This window comes from Mauremys mutica, chromosome 15 (genome assembly GCF_020497125.1).
Source record: "Mauremys mutica isolate MM-2020 ecotype Southern chromosome 15, ASM2049712v1, whole genome shotgun sequence".
Taxonomy (NCBI): domain Eukaryota; kingdom Metazoa; phylum Chordata; order Testudines; family Geoemydidae; genus Mauremys; species Mauremys mutica.
In genome coordinates, this window is record NC_059086.1 from 693,293 (window position 1) to 715,467 (window position 22,175).

The 22,175-nt window shown below is 70.2% G+C and overlaps 1 protein-coding gene across 4 annotated transcripts; it reads right to left on the reverse strand.

Moving 5' to 3' along the window:
- Positions 1–1,478: 1,478 nt before the first annotated feature.
- DHX34 (DExH-box helicase 34) lies at positions 1,479–21,283 on the reverse strand. Of its 4 annotated transcripts, XM_044989328.1 has the most exons (17): positions 21,233–21,283; positions 17,136–18,006; positions 16,306–16,617; positions 14,650–14,910; positions 14,317–14,419; positions 13,904–14,121; positions 10,974–11,148; positions 10,618–10,811; positions 9,030–9,131; positions 8,715–8,945; positions 6,998–7,165; positions 5,797–5,911; positions 5,386–5,492; positions 4,920–5,177; positions 3,559–3,735; positions 1,999–2,134; positions 1,479–1,767 (listed from the first exon to the last, which is right to left on the reverse strand). In XM_044989328.1, the coding sequence occupies exons 2-17, from the start codon at positions 17,868–17,870 to the stop codon at positions 1,634–1,636; spliced, it is 3,426 nt and encodes a 1,141-aa protein (XP_044845263.1). In that variant the 5' UTR covers positions 17,871–18,006; positions 21,233–21,283; the 3' UTR covers positions 1,479–1,633. The 4 variants fall into 4 exon arrangements, 3 of the variants coding, with proteins under 3 accessions (XP_044845263.1, XP_044845262.1, XP_044845264.1); XM_044989327.1 differs by lacking the exon at positions 21,233–21,283 and having other exon boundaries at positions 17,136–18,231; XM_044989329.1 differs by lacking the exons at positions 1,479–1,767; positions 1,999–2,134; positions 3,559–3,735; positions 21,233–21,283 and having other exon boundaries at positions 5,001–5,177; positions 5,274–5,492; positions 17,136–18,231.
- Positions 21,284–22,175: the final 892 nt, after the last annotated feature.

Genomic DNA, 22,175 nt, shown 5'->3' on the forward strand with positions numbered 1-22,175 from the left:
CCCAGGCATCCTGGCTTCCAGCCCCCCCTGCTCTACCCACTAGCCCCCACTCCCCTCCCAGAGCTGGGGATAGAACCCAGGAGTCCTGGCTTCCCCCCACCCCGATGGGGTCCTGATCCCGGTTGGGGTCTGGGCTGCGCCTGGCACAACAGGGCCCTGATCTCAGTTGGGGTCTGGGCCGCCCCCTAATGAGGATCCTGACAAACACAGGAGGTCCCTGTCTCTCCACCCTGCGTGGACAGCTCAGAGCAGGAGCCGGGAACACGCCAGAAAATCCTGCAAACACAGAGCGAGGCTGCCACCCCGTGGCCACGCAAAGTCCAGGCAGCAGCTCCGGCTGGGCAGGCAGAGAAGCGACCGGCTGGGCTGCGCCTCCATCTCCCGGTACGTCCACACGCCAATCTCAGGTGGACAGGGTGTGCACACCGCCCACGTGAACATGCCTATCCCACGGAGATACCCGCGTGCACACGCCTTCACGCTCATCGCTCAGCCTGTAACCTGGGCACCATCTCGGACTCTCCTCGCCCCCAACCCCCAGGCTCCGGCTAAGCCTTGCTGACTTCCTGCTGCGCCCATCTGTGCCACGCACCCCGTCGCACCACCCGGCTCCAGCGCCCGCCCAGGCCCTCGCTCACTGCCGCTCCTGCTCCCGGCCGGGACAGACGCAGGCTTCCCCTGCGTGGCTCTATTCCGATGCTGCTGCAGAGACCAGGCACAGAATGGGGGTGTCCCGGGGGCTGCAGGGCTCAGATATGGGCTGCCCCACGCCCACGCGAGGGACCCAGCCCCCAGCCCCCGCCGCAGAGGGCAAAGCGGCTGTTAGCACTGGTGAGTTTCCCTGTCTGGGGCTGTCAGACCCAGAGATGCTGGGGCCAGAAGCGGCTATTGTGCCACCCCCTCCGACCTGCTGCGTATCAGAGACCCCCCTGAACAGCCCGGGCCCCCCATTCCGACGCACCTCGGGGGCTGCGCTCCTCAGCCAAGGGACATTTATTCACACATGTGCAAACACCTGACACGTGTCCCCGCCAGGGGGGGCAGGGCCTCTGGTCCCACTGGACAGACCCAGTCCAACCGACACCGAAGCAACACCCTGACAGACCCACGGGCAGGGGGTCTCTGCCTGCCCATAACGAACCCACCAACCTGACTCGTAACGAACTAACCTGGGAGTCAGCGAGGGAGCGACGCTGCAGGACTCAGCTCCCACCCGACCCCGCACCGCGAGTCCGGCCAGCGCAGCCAGGATGGGCTGCCATGCTTTGTAGGGGCAGGACCACGTGCCCTCCCAGAGCCGGGGAGAGAACCCAGGAGTCCTGGCCTCCAGCCTCCCGCTGAGCCCACTCCCCTCCCAGAGCCGGGGAGAGAACCCAGGAGTCCTGGCCTCCAGCCTCCCGCTGAGCCCACTCCCCTCCCAGAGCCAGGGAGAGAACCCAGGAGTCCTGGCCTCCAGCCTCCCGCTGAGCCCACTCCCCTCCCAGAGCCAGGGAGAGAACCCAGGAGTCCTGGCCTCCAGCCTCCCGCTGAGCCCACTCCCCTCCCAGAGCCAGGGAGAGAACCCAGGAGTCCTGGCTCCCTGCTCTGACCACTAGGCTCCCGTCAGGGCTAGGCCCACACACAGCTTTGGCCGTCACTGGTGTTGCTTTCTGTGCCGCAGGATCTCTGTGGACGTGAACATGAAGTCCCGCTCGCAGGCATCGCAGTGATACGGTCTCTGCAGAGCAGTGGCTTTGGCTGAACTCTCAGCGGCCTCTTCCAGGGGGGCTGCAAGAGCAGAGGAAACGGCGTCACCGGCCGGGCCGAGCAGCCGACCTGGCAGCGGGGACCCCCCAGGGGTGACTTGGCTGGGACGCACCGTCCCCGTGGAGCAACGTGGCAGGCGGCCCCCAGCGACTGCAGCGCCTGGGGCAGAGACCGGCTGGGCTGAGCCCCCCCATGCCTGCACGGTGACCGTGTCCCAGCCCAGCGCGGCCCCGGGGGGCAGCAGAGACTCACCCTCCTGGGGCTGGGGCTGGGGCCGGCAGCCGCTCTCGTGCGCCATGCGCTCCAGGGGGGTGACGGGCAGGTAGAGGGCGCAGTGCGGGCAGGTCCAGAAGCTCCGCAGGCAGTCGCTGTACAGGTCGGCGTCGCTCTGCAGGGGACAAGGTCGGAGGGGAGCAGGGTGGGACACGGAGCCTCCGCCTGGGGCTGCCGGCCCCGATCCAGGGAGCAGGGTGGGACACGGAGCCTCCGCCTGGGGCTGCCGGCCCCGATCCAGGGAGCAGGGTGGGACACGGAGCCTCCGCCTGGGGCTGCCGGCCCTGATCCAGGGAGCAGGGTGGGACACGGAGCCTCCGCCTGGGGCTGCCAGCCCCGATCCAGGGAGCAGGGTGGGACACGGAGCCTCCGCCTGGGGCTGCCGGCCCCGATCCAGGGAGCAGGGTGGGACACGGAGCCTCCGCCTGGGGCTGCCAGCCCCGATCCAGGGAGCAGGGTGGGACACGGAGCCTCCGCCTGGGGCTGCCGGCCCCGATCCAGGGAGCAGGGCGGGACCCAGAACCTCCGCCTGGGGCTGCCGGCCCCGATCCAGGGAGCAGGGTGGGACACGGAGCCTTCGCCTGGGGCTGCCGGCCCCGATCCAGGGAGCAGGGTGGGACCCAGAACCTCCGCCTGGGGCTGCCGGCCCCGATCCAGGGAGCAGGGTGGGACCCAGAACCTCCGCCTGGGGCTGCCGGCCCCGATCCAGGGAGCAGGGCGGGACCCAGAACCTCCACCTGGGGCTGCCGGCCCCGATCCAGGGAGCAGGGCGGGACACGGAGCCTCCGCCTGGGGCTGCCGGCCCCGATCCAGGGAGCAGGGTGGGACACGGAGCCTCCGCCTGGGGCTGCCGGCCCCGATCCAGGGAGCAGGGTGGGACCCAGAACCTCCGCCTGGGGCTGCCGGTCCCAATCCAGGGAGCAGGGTGGGACACGGAGCCTCCGCCTGGGGCTGCCGGCCCCGATCCAGGGAGCAGGGCGGGACCCAGAACCTCCGCCTGGGGCTGCCGGTCCCGATCCAGGGAGCAGGGTGGGACCCAGAACCTCCGCCTGGGGCTGCCGGCCCCGATCCAGGGAGCAGGGCGGGACCCAGAACCTCCGCCTGGGGCTGCCGGTCCCGATCCAGGGAGCAGGGCGGGACACGGAGCCTCCGCCTGGGGCTGCCGGCCCCGATCCAGGGAGCAGGGTGGGACCCAGAACCTCCGCCTGGGGGTGCCAGCCCCGATCCAGGGAGCAGGGCGGGACCCAGAACCTCCGCCTGGGGATGCCGGCCCCGATCCAGGGAGCAGGGTGGGACCCAGAACCTCCACCTGGGGCTGCCGGCCCCGATCCAGGGAGCAGGGTGGGACCCAGAACCTCCGCCTGGGGATGCGGCCCCAGTTCAGGATGGGGAGGGGCAGGGAGGGAAGGAGAGGGACCCACAGCCGCTGCCTCGGGGCCCCCCGATCTGGGCCGGAGGAGCTGGGGGGGGGATAGGGAGCCCCGCCTTGGAGGCCGCTAGTCCCCATGCAGGGGGGAGCCCCGGGCTCCCGGCACTCACCGCGAGGCAGTTGTAGGTCAGGAACTCGGTCACCCTGTAGCCGCCTTTCTCCTCATCCGGCGTCATCTCCACCCCCTGGAACAGCCCCGGGAGCCCGGGCGCAGCCGCCACCGTCTGGGGCCCCACGTAGAGGTTCTGCTTCTCCAGCGCCGTCAGCCGGCGCAGGCTGTACTGCACCTGCAGGGGGCGCCGGGGGGTTAGCCCCGGGGGACGAGGGCGTCACCCCGCTACCCACCCGGCTGCTCCTCCCTGCCCGGAGGGAGCTGCACTCCCGGGCACACGGTCTGTGCAACGCCCTGTGCAACCTGCCCACCCCACCAGCACTGGGGGGAGGTGCATTCCCGGGGGCACCCCACCACCTGCACCCCACCCCACCAGCACCGGGGGGAGCTGCATTCCCGGGGGCACCCCACCACCTGCACCCCACCCCACCAGCACCGGAGGGAGCTGCATTCCCGGGCACACAGTCTGTGCAACGCCCTGTGCAACCCGCCCACCCCACCAGCACTGGGGGGAGCTGCATTCCCGGGGGCACCCCACCACCTGCACCCCACCCCACCAGCACCGGGGGGAGCTGCATTCCCGGGGGCACCCCACCACCTGCACCCCCACCCCACCAGCACCGGGGGGAGCTGCATTCCCGGGGGCACCCCACCACCTGCACCCCACCCCACCAGCACTGGGGGCAGCTGCCCAGGGGCACCCCACTACCTGCATGTGACAAAGTGGGACTGTTCTTAATGTCTCTTCTGAATGCTGTGTGGGTGCCTCAGTTTCCCCTATGCTTTTCTTAAGTCTCCAGGGCGCATAAATGGCCAACACTCTGTATCCTGGCAACTAATGGCCGGGGCCCTCCCCCCCTGCAAGGGGATAGCTAAAGGTGAACAAAGAGATCCGGTGACCTCCTGGCCCGGGAAAGGAACTCAGCAGAGAGGAGGGGCTGGGGGGGTGTCAGTCTGGAGCTGGCTGGGGACGGGAAGTGAGGGCAGACGGGGGGGTCTGGCTTGCTGCCCCCCAGAATGGACCCGGCCGAGGGGTCCGGTTCGCGGTACCTACAAGCTCTGTGTTAGACCCTGTTCCTGTCATCGAATAAACCTCTGTGTCCCCGGCTGGCTGAGAGTCACGTCTGACTGCGCAGTGGGGGGGCAGGACCCTGTGGCCCCCCCAGGACCCCGCCTGGGCGACTCGCTGGGGGAAGCGCACGGAGGGGCAGAGGAGGCTGAATGCTCCAAGGAGAGACCCAGGAGGTGAAGCCGTGGGAGCTTCTTGCCCTGCAGACAGGCTGCTCCGAGGGAGAGGAGGCTCCTGACTGGGTTTGTGGGGAGCAGTTCCAGGGAATCGCCTGGGGAAGCTGCAGATACCTCGTGCTGCAGGAAGTCCAGCAGCCCCTGCCTCAGCGTCGCCACCTCCCGAGGGTCCGGCCCGCGCCCTGGCTCCCCGCGCCGCCCCTCCAGCTGCCGGTTCAGGAGCCCCTCCCAGGCGGCGCGGAGCTGCAGGGCTGCGGAGAGCAGACGCAGGGCGGCCGTGCTGTCCGGCACGTGCAGCTCCAGCCAGGAGTCAGCCACCAGCCGCGTGCAGTCAGCACTGGTGTCCAGGGCGCGGGAGAACAGCAGGAGAGCCTGGGGCAGAGAGCAATGGTCAGATACCCGATGGGGGGGGGCAGGGGACAGAGCAATGGTCAGATACCCAGTGGGGGTGGGGGGCCAGGCACCCACCTGCAGGGCCGGTGCCCGCAGGCAGTTCACCAGGTAGGGTGCCAGGGGGCAGGGGAGCCAGGCAGGGGGGCCAGGCAGGGGGGCCAGGCAGGGGCCAGGCCCAGGCACCCACCTGCAGAGCCGGTGCCCGCAGGCAGTTCACCAGGTAGGGCTTGTTGGTCTCCAGCAGCGAGACGAAGGCCAGGAGCTGGTGCCGGCTGCTCAACCCGTCCTGGGAACCTGCAAATCCACAAGAGGGGTCTCAGCTCAGCCCTGCGCAGGGGCTGGGGTGACCACGGGAGGGGGAAGGGGGGGCAGGGCCCACAGCCCCACTGCTCTGAGCGGGGCCAGCAGGCTCGGGAGCTGGGCTGGGCTCCAGGGGCCCCGGCTCCCCCCCGAAACCCTGCATGACCCCAGGCTAGTCCCTGCGTCTCTCTGGGACCCCGTCGTTCTGCCGGGGGGAGAAGGGCCCTTGCTGGGTCTGGCCGGACTCGGAGCTCTGCCAAGGGGCTGGGGCCGGGCCGCCCCCCGTCCCTCTCCCTACCTCGGCTCCTCCCGGGCTCTGCTTTCTCCTCTGTGGCCTGCAGCAGCTCCGGGCTGCCGGCAAAGACGCAGGTCGGGTGCAGGACAATCCCCTGCTTGTTCTTGGTGTGAAAAATCTACAAGGAGGCCAGATGAGGCGTCAGGGCTGGGGCCAGCGACCATGCTGGGCGACTGCAACGGGTGCTGGAGACCCCAGCCTGGGGCACGGCTCTCTGGGGCTTCCTCCTTCACAGACTCCCAAATCTCTAGCAAAGACACCGCCCACTCCCAGAGCCAGGAGAGAACCCAGGAGTCCTGGCTCCCAGCCCCACCTGCTCTAACCACTAGATCCCACTCCTCTCCCAGAGCCAGGAGAGAACCCAGGAGTCCTGGCTCCCAGCCCCACCTGCTCTAACCACTAGATCCCACTCCTCTCCCAGAGCCAGGAGAGAACCCAGGAGTCCTGGCTCCCAGCCCCTCCTGCTCTAACCACTAGATCCCACTCCCCTCCCACAGCCAGGGATAGAACCCAGGAGTTCTGTCTCCCAGCCCCCCCTGCTCTAAACCACCAGCCCCCACCCCCTCCCAGAGCCAGGAGAGAACCCAGGAGTCCTGGCTCCCAGCCCCACCCCCGCTCTAACCACTAGCCCCCACTCCTCTCCCAGAGCCAGGAGAGAACCCAGGAGTCCTGGCTCCCAGCCCCCCCTGCTCTAACCCACCAGCCCCCACCCTCTCCCAGATCCAGGAGAGAACCCAGGAGTCCTGGCTCCCAGCCCCCCTGCTCTAACCACTAGATCCCACTCCTCTCCCAGAGCCAGGAGAGAACCCAGGAGTCCTGGCTCCCAGCCCCACCTGCTCTAACCACTAGCCCCCACTCCCCTCCCAGAGCCCGGATAGAACCCAGAGTCCTGGCTCCCAGCCCACCCCCCCACTCTAACCACTAGCCCCCACTCCCCTCCCAGAGCCAGGATAGAACCCAGGAGTCCTGGCTCCCAGCCCCCCTGCTCTAACCACTAGTCCTCCCTTCCCTCCCAGAGCTGGGAGAGAACCCAGGAGTCCTGGCTCCCACCCCCTGCTCTAACCACTAGCCCCCACTCCCCCCCCCAGAACCGGGATAGAACCCAGGAGTCCTGGCTCCCAGCCCCACGCTCTACTCCCCAGACCCCCCCACTCCGCTCCCAGAGCTGAGACGGGCCCCAGGAGCCGGAGCGGGCTCAGCGCACCTGGTCAGAGTCCTTGCGGCAGCTGTTGTACTGGTCGGGCACGGCCAGCTGGGGGTAGAGACCCCGGCACAGCACCAGCTTGAGCAGGGCGAGCTGGTGGGAGGACAGGGCCGTGCCGGCCGCAGCCTGGAGCTCGTCCACGTTGTGCCGTAGCTTGAACCTGACGTCCTGCCGAGGGAAGGGGCGACGGGTGCAGCGCTGAGAGGAGCTCAGGGCCCCCCCAGCAGCACCTGGGAGCACCCTACTGCAAGGGACACCACTGCCCCGCCTGGGCCGCTGCAGGCAGAGCCCTGCCCTGCCCCCATCCCGGCAAGCCCTGCGGGCCCACGCTCCCGAGCTCCCAGCAGGGAGGGGCCGGCACTGCCGCAGCCACAGGATCCTGACCCCCTCCAGCGGCCAGGCTCGGTGCCCACAGCCCCTCAGGGGCATGGCCCCAGCTTACAGCCAGAGAGGGGAGGGGACGAGGACCAGTGTCACAGAGACAGGGCCAGGAACTGAACCCAGGAGTCCTGGCTCCCAGCCCCCTGCTCTAACCACTGGCCCCCACTCCCCTCCCAGAGCTGGGGAGAGAACCCAGGAGTCCTGGCTCCCAGCCCCACCCCCCTGCTCTAACCACTAGCCCCCCACTCCCCTCCCAGAGCAGGGTCAGAACCCAGGAGTCTTGGCTCCCAGCCCCACCCCCCTGCTCTAACCACTAGCCCCCCACTCCCCTCCCAGAGCAGGGTCAGAACCCAGGAGTCCTGGCTCCCAGCCCCACCCCCCTGCTCTAACCACTAGCCCCCCACTCCCCTCCCAGAGCAGGGTCAGAACCCAGGAGTCCTGGCTCCCAGCCCCACGCCCCTGCTCTAACCCGCTGGACCCCACTCCCCTCCCAGAGCAGGGAGAGAACCCAGGAGTCCTGGCTCCCAGCCCCACGCCCCTGCTCTAACCCGCTGGACCCCACTCCCCTCCCAGAGCAGGGAGAGAACCCACGAGTCCTGGCTCCCAGCCCCACCCCCCTGCTCTAACCACTAGCCCCCCACTCCCCTCCCAGAGCAGGGTCAGAACCCAGGAGTCCTGGCTCCCAGCCCCACGCCCCTGCTCTAACCAGTTGCCCCCCACTCCCCTCCCAGAGCAGGGTCAGAACCCAGGAGTCCTGGCTCCCAGCCCCACCCCCCTGCTCTAACCCGCTGGACTCCACTCCCCTCCCAGAGCAGGGAGAGAACCCAGGAGTCCTGGCTCCCAGCCCCACGCCCCTGCTCTAACCCCCAGGCCCCCACTCCCCTCCCAGAGCAGGGAGAGAACCCACGAGTCCTGGCTCCCAGCCCCACCCCCCTGCTCTAACCACTAGCCCCCCACTCCCCTCCCAGAGCAGGGTCAGAACCCAGGAGTCCTGGCTCCCAGCCCCACGCCCCTGCTCTAACCACGAGCCCCCCACTCCCCTCCCAGAGCAGGGAGAGAACCCACGAGTCCTGGCTCCCAGCCCCACCCCCCTGCTCTAACCACTAGCCCCCCACTCCCCTCCCAGAGCAGGGTCAGAACCCAGGAGTCCTGGCTCCCAGCCCCACCCCCCTGCTCTAACCCGCTGGACCCCACTCCCCTCCCAGGCTCCTTCCTGGATCCCTCCTGCTGGTGGGGGGGAGGGCATGGCAGCAGCCAGTGGGAGACACAGAGAAAGCTCTTGGCGCTGGCTCTGGCCCCAGCGAGGGGTGGGACGGGGGGGCCCCCTCCCACACACCTGGATATCGACGCCAGGCGGCCCGGCGCCACCGGCACCTTCGCCCTCGTCGCTGGAGGAGCCGGCCTCCCCTCCCTGCAGCTTCAGCACCTTGCGCTTCCGCCCCTCTGTCTCCTCGTGCCGCCGCCGCAGCCGGTGCAGCTCCCGGCGCTCCCGGTGCCGGCTCTGCCGGGCGTAGCTGTCCCGCGGCCCCTGCACGGCCTCCAGCAGACCGTGGTCCCGGAGCAGCTCCTGGGGGTGGGGGGCGGGAGGTTAGGGGGGGAAGGGGCTGGGTTCTGAGGGGACACCCAGCCCCCTCGCCTGCCGCGCACCCACCTGGAACTGGCGCCGCAGGTTGGCCGCCTCGTAGAGCCGGTGCTCCTCCAGCGCCCGGCGCCGGCACCACTTCCGGGAGCCGCCAGCCCGCTCCGACTTCACCTGCCGGCCACACCGAAGCCTCAGGTTATTAGGGGAGGGGTGGGGTGGGGGGCCATCCTACTGAACCCCACAACCCTCGCCATGGGGATCTCCTCCCCCAGACACCCCCCCGCAGCTCCCGCCATGGGGGATCTCCCCCCCACCCGCACATCCATCTCCCCCAAGGGGGATCTCCTCCCCCAGACACCCCTCCTCGCAGCTCCCGCCATGGGGGATCTCCCCCCTCCACACACACATCCATCTCCCCCATGGGGGATCTCCTCCCCCAGACACCTCCCCCGCAGCTCCCGCCATGGGGGATCTCCCCCCCGCACCCGCACATCCATCTCCCCCATGGGGGATCTCCTCCCCCAGACACCCCCCCGCAGCTCCCGCCATGGGGGATCTCCCCCCCCCACATCCATCTCCCCCATGGGGGATCTCCTCCCCCAGACCCCCCCGCAGCTCCTGCCATGGGGGATCTCCCCCCCCACACACACATCCATCTCCCCATGGGGGATCTCCTCCCCCAGACCTCCGCCCGCAGCTCGCGCCATGGGGGATCTCCCCCCCCCACATCCATCTCCCCATGGGGGATCTCCTCCCCCAGACCCCCCCACAGCTCCCGCCATGGGGGATCTCCCCCCCCCACATCCATCTCCCCATGGGGGATCTCCTCCCCCAGACCCCCCCCGCAGCTCCTGCCATGGGAGATCTCCCCCCCCACCCACACATCCATCTCCCCATGGGGGATCTCCTCCCCCAGACACCCCCCCGCAGCTCCTGCCATGGGAGATCTCCCCCCCCACCCACACATCCATCTCCCCATGGGGATCTCCTCCCCCAGACACCCCCCCCGCAGCTCCTGCCATGGGGGATCTCCCCCCCGCACCTGCACATCCATCTCCCCCATAGAGGATCTCCTCCCCCAGACACCTCCCCCGCAGCTCCCACCATGGGGGATCTCCCCCCCGCACCCGCACATCCATCTCCCCCATGGGGGATCTCCTCCCCCCGACCCCCCCGCAGCTCCCGCCATGGGGGATCTCCCCCCCCCCACATCCATCTCCCCATGTGGGATCTCCTCCCCCAGACCCCCCCGCAGCTCCCACCATGGGGGATCTCCCCCCCCCACATCCATCTCCCCACGGGGTTTCTCCTCCCCCAGACTCCCCCCCCTGCTGTTGCTGCCATGGGGGATCTCCCCCCCCCACATCCATCTCCCCATGGGGGATCTCCTCCCCCAGACACCCCCCCCGCAGCTCCTGCCATGGGGGATCTCCCCCCCGCACCCGCACATCCATCTCCCCCATAGAGGATCTCCTCCCCCAGACACCTCCCCCGCAGCTCCCGCCATGGGGGATCTCCCCCCCGCACCCGCACCTCCATCTCCCCCATGGGGGATCTCCTCCCCCAGACCCCCACAGCTCCCCCACAGGATGTAATCACCCCCAACACACCCCACCCAAGGGGTCTGCCCCCCAGAGCTGAGGCCAGCCAGTCCCACCTGCACCCACTCGTTGAAGGTGTTGAGCAGCGTCAGCGGGTCGCCGTGGGGGCTCTCGAGGGGCCGGCGGGCCGTGGCACAGTCAGGGTTGGTGCGCGTGGGGCGCAGGAACGGGGACTGCACGCTCAGCGCTGCCGCCACAGTGAGCACCGGCCCGGCCAGCCCGAAGAGCGCGCCCAGAACCAGCATCTTCCCTGCAGGGGGACGGGGGGAGGAGAGCGTCATGCGGGGGGGGGGGCAGCGAACCACCTCCCACCCCCATCCCAAGGGTTCAAGTCCCTCTCCATGCCCCTGGCGCCCCCCCAATCTCCTCCCGTCCCCAGCCAGGGCCTCCCCAGGCGCCCACGGCACCTCACCGATCACCACGTCCACGGGCAGCTGGGCCAGCAGGCTCCCGATGGGCGTCAGGCTCTCGGCCCCGTCCAGCGCCCCCTGCTCCCTCAAGTAGCGCACGGCCGTCTCCAGGCTGGACTGGGGGGGTGGCTCCAGGAAGGGGAAGGTCCGGGGGTCGCCCAGCCCCATGCTCTTCATCTGGGGGGTGGAGAAGTGGAAGATTAGCCCTTTGCCTGGACGGCGTCACCGCTGCAGAACGGACGCGCGGGTCTCGTGCGAGGGGCTGCGAATCTGCCCTGAAAAGTGTGTTCGGAAGGTGTGTGAGACAAGCAGGCCCGACGGTGACCCAGGTGCTCTGCTAGGCAGGAGAAGAGACGCTCACCTCACCCTGGTCACAAAGACACCCCCTTACTCTGAGCGCACGACGGATCGATAGACTGCAGGTGCTGCACGAAAACCCACAAACCGCAGGGGGACCCTGCTTGGACTTTGGGGGCGTAACTGGGGTACAGAGAGACACCTGGGATCCTTCATCGGCTGGCACATTGTATGACCCGAGGATCACAGCCGTTCTGCTTGGTCCATACTGGGAGAGACAGCCCAGCTGTTCATTCAGCTCATGCTGAACGGATCCGCCGGCTGCATGCTAAGCGGAGCTGTCCTCCGGGGGTGATGGCGAGCTGGGGTGATGGGGGGTGACAGGGAGCTGGGGTGACGGTGAGCTGGGGTGATGGGGGTGACAGGGAGCTGAGGTGATGGGGGTGACGGGGAGATGGGGCTCTGGGGGTGACGGGGAGATGGGGCTCTGGGGGTGACGGCGAGCTGGGGTGACAGGGAGCTGGGGTGATGGGGGTGACGGCGAGCTGGGGTGACAGGGAGCTGGGGATACGGGGGTGACGGCGAGAAGGGGCTCTGGGGGTGACGGGGAGCTGGGGTGACGGCGAGCTGGGGCTCTGGGGGTGACGGGGAGCTGGGGTGATGGGGGTGACGGCGAGATGGGGCTCTGGGGGTGACGGGGAGATGGGGTGATGGGGGTGACGGCGAGCTGGGGTGACAGGGAGCTGGGGTGATGGGGGTGACGGCGAGCTGGGGTGACAGCGAGCTGGGGCTCGGGGGGTGACGGCGAGCGGGGGGTCTGGGGGTGACGGGGAGCTGGGGTGACGGGGGTGAGGGGGAGCGGGGGTGACGGCGAGCTGGGGTGACGGGGAGCTGGGGCTCTGGGGAGCTGGGATGACGGGGAGCTGGGATGACGGGGGTGACGGCGAGCTGGGGTGACGGCGAGCTGGGGCTCTGGGGGTGACGGGGAGCTGGGGTGAGGGGGGTGACGGCGAGCTGGGGTGACGGCGAGCTGGGGTGATGGGGGTGACGGGGAGCTGGGGTGACGACGGTGACGGCGAGCTGGGGTGACGGCGAGCTGGGGTGATGGGGGTGACGGGGAGCTGGGGTGACGGGGAGCTGGGGTGATGAGGGTGACAGGGAGCTGGGGTGACGGCGAGCTGGGGTGATGGGGGTGACGGCGAGCTGGGGTGACAGCGAGCTGGGGTGATGAGGGTGACGGCGAGCTGGGGCTCTGGGGAGCTGGGATGACGGGGAGCTGGGGTGATGGGGAGCTGGGGTGACGGGGGTGACGGGGAGATGGGGCTCTGGGGGTGACGGGGAGCTGGGGTGATGGGGGTGACGGGGAGCTGGGGTGACGGCGAGCTGGGGTGACGGGGGTGACGGGGAGCTGGGGTGACGGGGGTGACAGGGAGCTGGGGTGACGGCGAGCTGGGGTGACGGCGAGCTGGGGTGATGGGGGTGACGGCGAGCTGGGGCTCTGGGGAGCTGGGATGACGGGGAGCTGGGATGAAGGGGGTGACGGGGAGCTGGGCTGACGGCGAGCTGGGGTGAGGGGGGTGACGGGGAGCTGGGGTGACGACGGTGACGGCGAGCTGGGGTGACGGCGAGCTGGGGTGATGGGGGTGACGGGGAGCTGGGGTGACGGGGAGCTGGGGTGATGGGGGTGACGGGGAGCTGGGGTGACGGGGAGCTGGGGTGATGAGGGTGACAGGGAGCTGGGGTGACGGCGAGCAGGGGTGATGGGGGTGATGGCGGGCTGGGGTGACGGCGAGCTGGGGTGACAGCGAGCTGGGGTGATGAGGGTGACGGCGAGCTGGGGTGACGGGGAGCTGGGATGATGGGGGTGACGGCGAGCTGGGGCTCTGGGGAGCTGGGATGACGGGGAGCTGGGGTGATGGGGGTGACGGCGAGCTGGGGTGACGGGGAGCTGGGGTGACGGCGAGCTGGGGTGATGGGGGTGACAGGGAGCTGGGGTGATGAGGGTGACAGGGAGCTGGGGTGACGGGGAGCTGGGGTGACGGGGAGCTGGGGTGATGGGGGTGACGGCGAGCTGGGGCTCTGGGGAGCTGGGATGACGGGGAGCTGGGATGACGGGGGTGACGGGGAGCTGGGATGATGGGGGTGACGGGGAGCTGGGGCTCTGGGGAGCTGGGATGATGGGGGTGACGGGGAGCTGGGGCTTCAGGGGTGACGGGGAGCTGGGGCGGGCTGCTCCTTTGGGAGCGGCAGAACAGGGGCTGGATGCCGTAGGGTGGCGCTTGGAGGGCTCGGACATTGGAGGGTGTCTGCTGCTGCCCTGCACGACGGCGGAGCCTGCGCAAGCCGAGGGGAGGGCTCGTGTGGCCTGTAGCTGCAGAGCTGACCCCCGGCAGGGACAGACGAGCCTTCCTCACGCAGAGGTGCCTCACGGCCCTGGGCAATCCCTGGAAGCGTCCCAGAGGCTGGGGGCTGCCGGGGCTGGGCCCAGCGCTTGCTCCTGTGACGCGGGAGATGGGGGGCGAGTTCCCCCCAGAGCAGAGCATCTACCCGGGTTCCCCCCTTCACTGGACAGCTCCCACCAGTGGTGACAGCCCTGCCTGGGGATGGGGGAGAGCCCCACCCCGGCTCTGCCTACCTGCAGCACCAGGGCGTCGAGCGCCACGCGCTGGATCTCCGGCACCGGGTAGGGGGCGAAGGCGTCGTAGTCAGACTCAGCGTAGAGCCGGTAGCAGACACCAGGGCCCGTCCGGCCCGCACGCCCCTTCCGCTGCTCGGCGCTGGCCCGGCTGATCCAGAACTCCTGCAGCCGCTGCAGCTTGGCCTGGGCGTCATAGCTGAGTTCCTTCACCTTCCCTGGGGGGCAGGACAGGCAGACGCTCTGGTGACAACCTCCACCGGCCTCCCCCAGCACCCACCCGCCCCCGGCCTGCAGTGCTCATAGCCCCGGCCAAAGGGGGGCCCCAGGCCAGCCCGGAGAGCGGAGCCCCCACCCCACCCACCGGCTGGTGCGGGCCCAGGCCCCCCACCCCCGAAGCGAGGGGGTCTCACCGGAGTCCATCACAAAGCGCACCCCATCGATGGTGACCGAGGTCTCGGCGATGTTAGTGGAGACGATGCATTTCCGGACTCCAGGGGGGGGCATGTCAAACACCTGGGGGGGGGGGAGAGATGGGGAGTCACAGCCACCCCTGCTGGTGCAGCCCCCCCCACAGCCACTCCCCAGCTCCTCTGCCACGGCACCGCTCCCCCAGCCACCCAACGCACTCCCCTTCCTAGCCCCACAGCCACCCCCCAGCTCCTCTGCCACGCTCCCCTCCTAGCCCCATCTCTGAGGCCAGCCGCCCCCTGCCCTTCTCCCCACAGCCCCGCCGCCAGACCCACCTTGTCCTGCTCCGCAAGGGAGAGGGTGCTGTGCAGGGGCAGCACCACCCAGCGCTGGGTGTGGGTGGCATAGGCCTGGGCCGCCTCCAGCACGGCGCCGATCTCCGCCACCCCGCTCAGGAAGACGAGCAGGTCGCCCCGCTCCTCGGGCGGGTATTTGTGGTCGATGGCCTGCAGCACCCGCAGGTAGGGCCGGGGATCCAGCCGCTCCGGCTTCCCACTCGCTGCCGCCTCCTCCTGGGGGATGGGCTGGTAGACGACCTGGGCAAGCAGAGATGCCGTGGCCAAAGGGCAGAGAGAGCCCCACGCTGGGCAGCCGGCCCCACAGGGACAGCGCCCCCATCTTCCCAGCAGGCTGCAGGTGCAGGGAGAGGGGCGTGGCTTAGCCGGCTCAGCACCGGGAGCCAGGACTCCTGGGTTCTACCCCCACTACAGGAGGGGAGTGAGGTCCAGTGGGTTAGAACCAGGGGGGCTGAGAAGCCAGGACTCCTGGGTTCTAATTCACCTGTGTACAGACACAGCCGCATCTCAGCACCGGGCGAGGGGTCCCGGTACACACAGCCCCCGTGCCCCACCCCAGAGGTGGCCGCATCTCAGCACCAAGCGAGGGGTCCCTGTACACCAGTGGTCTCCAACCTTTTTATGCCCAAGATCATATTTTGAATTTAAGGGCAACCCAGGATCTACCCCGCCCCTTCCCCAAAGCCCCCCCCACTCACTCCACACACACACAAGCCCCCACCCCCCCACACACACACACCCCATCACTTGCTCTCCTCCACCCTCACTCACTTTCATCGGGCTGGGGCAGGGGGCTGGGTGCGGGCTCTGGGCTGGGGCCGAGGGGTTTGCAGTGTGGGGGGGGCTCTGGGCTGAGCCTGGGGCAGGGGTGCAGGAGGGGGTGAGAGCTGCAAGCTCTGGGAGGGAGTTTGGGTGCAGGAGGGGGCTCCGGACTGGGGCAGAGTGTTGGGGTGCAGGAGGAGGTGGGGGTGCTGGCTCTGGGAGGGGGGTCAGGGCTGGGGCTTGGGGAGCCGGAGGGGGTATGGGCTGCTGGCTCCAGGAGGGGCTCAGAGCTGGGGGTTGGGGTGCAGCCTCCAGCCAGGCAGCACTTACCTCCAGCGGCTCCCGGGCAGCGCAGCATGGCTGCCACTAAGACAGGTTCCCTGCCTGCCTGAGCCCCATGCCGCTCCCGGAAGGGGCCAACGCGCCTCTGCGGCCCCTGGGAGGGGGTAGCACGTGGCTCCGCACGCTGTCCTTCTTTGTAAGCACCGCCCCCACAACTCCCATTGGCCACAGCTCCCCGCTCCCAGCCAATGGCAGCTGCGGGGCCGGTCCTGTCAGGCAGGAGCAGCAAGCGGAGGGAGACCTCCCTGACCCCCCTGCCCACGGGGCTGCGCTGGCTGCTTCCAGGAGCAGCATGGGGCTGGGGCAGGCAGGGAGCTGGTCAGCGGCAGCCCCGATCGACAGGGAGATCCCCGAGGATCGACCCGTCAAGCGCGACAGATCAGTTGGTGACCACTGCTGTACACACCAGCCCGGTGCCCCACCCCAGAGGTGGCCGCGTCTCAGCGCCGGGCGAGGGATCCCCAAGGATGCAGTAGGGGTACAGCGAGGGGCTCCCCAGTTCCCATCCACGCCCACCCCCTGTGCTCTCACCGTGATGGGGAAGAGCCGCCCAGGCACCTGCACCACGGGTGCGCCCCCGAAGTACCCCGCGAAGAGGCGGATGTTGATGGTGGCCGACATGAGCACCAGCTTGAGGTCGGGGCGGGCGGGCAGCAGGCGGCGCAGCACGCCCAGCAGGAAGTCGCTATGCAGGTGCCGCTCGTGCACCTCGTCGGCAATCAGCACCTGGTACCCGGGCAGCGCCGGCTCGCGCTGCACCTGCCGCAGCAGCAGCCCCTCCGTCAGGAAGAGGATCTTGGTGGCCGGGGAGCGGGTGCTCTCGAAGCGGATCTGGTATCCCACCTGGGGAGGAGCAGGGGCGGGCAGGCAGGCAGTCAGCCGGGGGGCGGGGGGCCAGCACCCGCCAGCCGGGGCAGAGGGCCAGCAAAGAGGGACCATGGTGCTCACCCCAGACAGCTGGTGCTGAAATGCATGGGGCTGCCCTGAGAGAACTCGGCCCAGACCCCCAGGCACTGCCTGCTCCCAGGGCACGGCCCAGACCCCCATGGGGGCGGGGGGGGCACAGCCTAGATCCCAGGGCCTTTGTACCCCCAAGGCACGGCCCAGCCCCCATTCCCTGCATACAATCTCACCCGCTGCCCCCAGGCAGCAGGGCTAGGGGAGAACTGCGAGCGGCCACGTGGGGTCTGTTCATCTGGGACCCCCGCCGGGTTAGCCGGGACTCCTGGCCAGGAGGAGCAGGGGGGCACAGCAGGTCTCACGTCCTCCCAGTCCGATCTCCAGAACTGGCTACTAATCCCCCCAGCCTGGCACACACCCTGCCGGAGTCCTGGGCCGCCCCCGGCCTCAGCCCCACTCACCTCAGCCCCATACTGGTGCAGGCTCTCAAAGCCCACCCGCTTGGCCAGCGAGATGCAGGCGATGCGGCGTGGCTGGGTGCAGGCCACGTGACTGTACCCTGCCGCCAGCAGGTACTGGGGCACCTGTGTGGACTTGCCACAGCCCGTGTCGCCGGCTACCACCACCACCTGGTTCTGGGCCACGGCCCGCAGCAGCCGGTCGCGGTACTGGGCAATGGGCAGGGCCGCCCGCTCCCGCTGCAGCTTGGCCAGCTTGGCAAAGCTCTGCTTCTGGGCGAAGTCCAGGTAATGCAGCAGGGCGGCCCGGAACTGGGAGAGCCGCTCGGCCGGCACCCCGGGGCCCCGCCGCGGACCCCCGCTCCTGCCCCGCGCCAGCCCCTCCACGTCCCCGCTCAGCACCGACAGGTTGATCCGGTAGCGCGGGTCGTACTCCTGCGGGAGGCCAGCCAGCCCAGGGGCGGCAGAGGAGTCGGCCCGGGCCGGGGGAGCCCGCGGCGCCGGCTCCCCCTCAGCCTTCAGGGTCTGGAAGCGCTGGAGCCGCTCAAAGAAGGCCCAGAACTGGCGGCTGTCCTCAGAGCCCGCCCGGATGTAATCCTGCTCCCGGAAATACAGCTCCTCCAGCCGGCGCCGCGTCTCGGGGCAGCTCCAGTCCCAGCGCCCGCCCTGCGGCCCCCGGGGCGGGGAGGGGTCTCTGCTTCGCCTTTGGGCCCTGCGCTCCTTCTCCGACGAAGGCATCTCTGCCCCCTTGGGTCGCCCCAGGGGTGGGAATCTGGATCCGGAGAGGACTGCAGGCAGGAAACAGCGAATCTTGGGGGCGGGGCTCAGCCCTCCTGGCCCACCTGCAGGGCTGATCTCCCCAGTGCCTAGCAGGCTGGGGGGCAGAAAGGGATGTGTAAGGACGAGAACTCGTTCTGGAAGAGCGTGAGCCCCAGGCCCGCTGGGCGACGCCGCGAGCTCCTGGCCGGGAACCGTGTGCCAGGCAGGGGGGGTTAAACCCAAACACCCCCCTGGGCTAGATCCATCCCCTGGCACCAGAGGGCACCGTCCCTCTCCCAGCCCCGCAACACGGCATCCCCCCATGGGCCCTCTGTGCTCCCGTGTGACCCCCCCAAACCCCTGCTATCTGCCCACAGACCCCCCCCTCCATTTCCCTATGGGACCCCCAACCCCCTGCTAGCCTCCCACAGACCCCCCCCATTCCCCCATGGGCCCCCCAACCCCCTGCTATCCCCCCACAGACCCCCCCCATTCCCCCCATGGGCCCCCCAACCCCCTGCTATCCTCCCACAGACCCCCCAACCCCCTGCTATCCCCCCACAGACCCCTCCTCCATTCCCCCATGGGCCCCTCAACCCCCTGCTATCCCCCCACAGACCCCCCTCCATTCCCCCATGGGCCCCCCAAACCCCTGCTATCCCCCCACAGACCCCCCCTCCATTCCCCCCATGGGCCCCCCAACCCCCTGCTATCCCCCCACAGACCCCCCCCATTCTCCCATGGGCCCCCCAACCCCCTGCTATCCCCCCACAGACCCCCCCTCCATTTCCCTATGGGACCCCCAACCCCCTGCTAGCCTCCCACAGACCCCCCTCCATTCCCCCATGGGCCCCCCAACCCCCTGCTATCCCCCCACAGACCCCCCTCCATTCCCCCATGGGCCCCCCAACCCCCTGCTAGCCTCCCACAGACCCCCCTCCATTCCCCCATGGGCCCCCCAACCCCCTGCTATCCCCCCACAGACCCCCCAACCCCCTGCTATCCCCCCACAGACCCCCCCCATTCCCCCATGGGCCCCTCAACCCCCTGCTATCCCCCCACAGACCCCTCCTCCATTCCCCCATGGGCCCCCCAACCCCCTGCTATCCCCCCACAGACCCCCCAACCCCCTGCTATCCCCCCACACACCCCCCCCACATTCCCCCATGGGCCCCTCAACCCCCTGCTAGCCCCCCAAAGACCGCGCCCCTTTCCCACATGGGCCCCTCATCCCCCTGCTATCCCCCCACAGACCCCCCTCCATTCCCCCATGGGCCCCCCAGAACCCCCTGCTATCCCCCCACAGACCCTCCTCCATTCCCCCATGGGCCCCCCAACCCCCTGCTATCCCCCCACAGACCCTCCTCCATTCCCCCATGGGCCCCCCAACCCCCTGATATCCCCCCACAGACCCCCCCCTCCATTCCCCCATGGGCCCCCCCACCCCCTGCTATCCCCCCCCAGACCCCCCTCCCTTCCCCTATGGGGCCCCCAACCCCCTGCTATCCCCCCACAGACCCCTCCTCCATTCCCCCCTGGGCCCCCCAGAACCCCCTGCTATCCCCCCACAGACCCCCCTCCATTCCCCTATGGGGCCCCCAACCCCCTGCTATCCCCCCACAGACCCCCCTCCATTACCCCATGGGCCCCCCAACCCCCTGCTATCCCCCCACAGACCCTCCTCCATTCCCCCATGGCCCCTCTGTGTGCTCCCGTGTGACCCCCCCCAACCCCCTGCTATCTGCCCACAGACCCCCCCTCTCCATTCCCCCATGGGCCCCCCAACCCCCTGTTATCCCCCCACAGACCCCCCCTCCATTCCCCCGAGGGCCCCCCCAACCCCCTGCTATCTGCCCACAGACCCCCCCTCTCCATTCCCGCATGGGCCCCCCAACCCCCTGCTATCCCCCCACAGACCCCCCTCCATTCCCCCGTGGGCCCCCTGCTATCCCCCCACAGACCCCCCTCCATTCCCCCGTGGGCCCCCCCAACCCCCTGCTAGCCTCCCACAGACCCCACCTCTCCATTCCCCCGTGGGCCCCCCCAACCCCCTGCTAGCCTCCCACAGACCCCACCTCTCCATTCCCGCATGGGCCCCCCAACCCCCTGCTATCCACCCACAGACCCCCCTCCATTCCCCCATGGGCCCCCCAACCCCCTGCTATCCCCCCACAGACCCCCCCCTCCATTCCCCCATGGGCCCCCCAACCCCCTGCTATCCCCCCACAGACCCCCCCTCCATGCCCCCCTGGGCCCCCCAACCCCCTGCTACCCCCCCACAGACCCCCCCTCCATTCCCCCATGGGCCCCCCAACCCCCTGCTATCCCCCCACAGACCCTCCTCCATTCCCCCATGGGACCCCCAACCCCCTGCTATCCCCCCTCAGACCCCTCCTCCATTCCCCCATGGGCCCCCCAAACCCCTGCTATACCCCCACAGACCCCCCCCTCCATTCCCCCATGGGCCCCCCAACCCCCTGCTATCCCCCCACAGACCCTCCTCCATTCCCCTGTGGGGCCCCCCGAACCCCCTGCTATCCTCCCACAGACCCTCCTCCATTCCCCCGTGGGCCCCCCCAACCCCCTGCTATCTGCCCACAGACCCCCCCTCTCCATTCCCCCGTGGGCCCCCCCAACCCCCTGCTATCCCCCCACAGACCCCCCTCCATTCCCCCATGGGCCCCCCAACCCCCTGCTATCCCCCACAGACCCCCCCTCCATTCCCCCATGGGCTCCCCAACCCCCTGCTATCCCCCCACAGACCCTCCTCCATTCCCCCATGGGACCCCCAACCCCCTGCTATCCCCCCACAGACCCCCCTCCATTCCCCCATGGGACCCCCAACCCCCTGCTATCCCCCCACAGACCCCCCCTCCATTCCCCCATGGGCCCCCCAACCCCCTGCTATCCCCCCACAGACCCTCCTCCATTCCCCCGTGGGCCCCCCCAACCCTCTGCTATCTGCCCACAGACCCCCCCTCCATTCCCCCATGGGCCCCCCAACCCCCTGCTATCCCCCCACAGACCCCCCCCTCCATTCCCCCATGGGCCCCCCGAACCCCCTGCTATCCCCCCACAGACCCCCCCCTCCATTCCCCCATGGGCCCCCCCAACCCCCTGCTATCCCCCCACAGACCCTCCTCCATTCCCCCGTGGGCCCCCCCAACCCCCTGCTATCTGCCCACAGACCCCCCCCTCCATTCCCCCATGGGCCCCCCACAGACCCCCCCTCCATTCCCCCATGGGCCCCCGAACCCCCTGATATCCCCCCACAGACCCCCCCATGCCCCCCACTAGCTCTGCGCCCCCCGAGCCCCCACGTGCCCCCGCCCCGCTCTCACCGCTCGCTCGGGCCCGCCCGGGCCTCGCAGGCCGCAGCCGCCGGGAAGCGCCGCCTCCCGCCCCCGGTCCCGCCCCGTGTCCTTCCCGCAGCGGCCGCCGGGGGCCGCCCCAGCCCGGCCGGAGCCCCGGTGCACCCCGCCCTCCCCGCTGCCTTGGGGGGCTCGGGGATCCCCTCCCTCCTGGGGCCGGTGCACCCCCCCCCGCTGCCTTGGGGGCTCGGGGATCCCCTCCCTCCTGGGGCCGGTGCACCCCCCCCCGCTGCCTTGGGGGCTCGGGGATCCCCTCCCTCCTGGGGCCGGTGCACCCCCCCCCGCTGCATTGGGGGGGTCGGGGATCCCCTCCCTCCTGGGGCCGGTGCAACCCCCCCGCTGCATTGGGGGGATCGGGGATCCCCTCCCTCCTGGGGCCGGTGCACCCCCCCCCGCTGCATTGGGGGGATCGGGGATCCCCTCCCTCCTGGGGCCGGTGCACCCCCCCCGCTGCATTGGGGGGCTCGGGGATCCCCTCCCTCCTGGGGCCGGTGCACCCCCCCCCGCTGCCTTGGGGGGCTCGGGGATCCCCTCCCCCCTGGGGCCCGTGCACCCCCCCCCGCTGCATGGGGGGGGTCGGGGATCCCCTCCCTCCTGGGGCCGGTGCACCCCCCCCCCCCCGCTGCCTTGGGGGCTCGGGGATCCCCTCCCTCCTGGGGCCGGTGCAACCCCCCCGCTGCATTGGGGGGATCGGGGATCCCCTCCCTCCTGGGGCCGGTGAACCCCCCCCCCGCTGCATTGGGGGGATCGGGGATCCCCTCCCTCCTGGGGCCAGTGCACCCCCCCGCTGCATTGGGGGGGATCTGCTCCCGGGGGGGTCGGGGATCCCCTCCCAGCTGGGGCCGGTGCACACACACACACCCCGCTGCATTGGGGGGGATCTGCTCCTGGGGGGGGTCGGGGATCCCCTCCC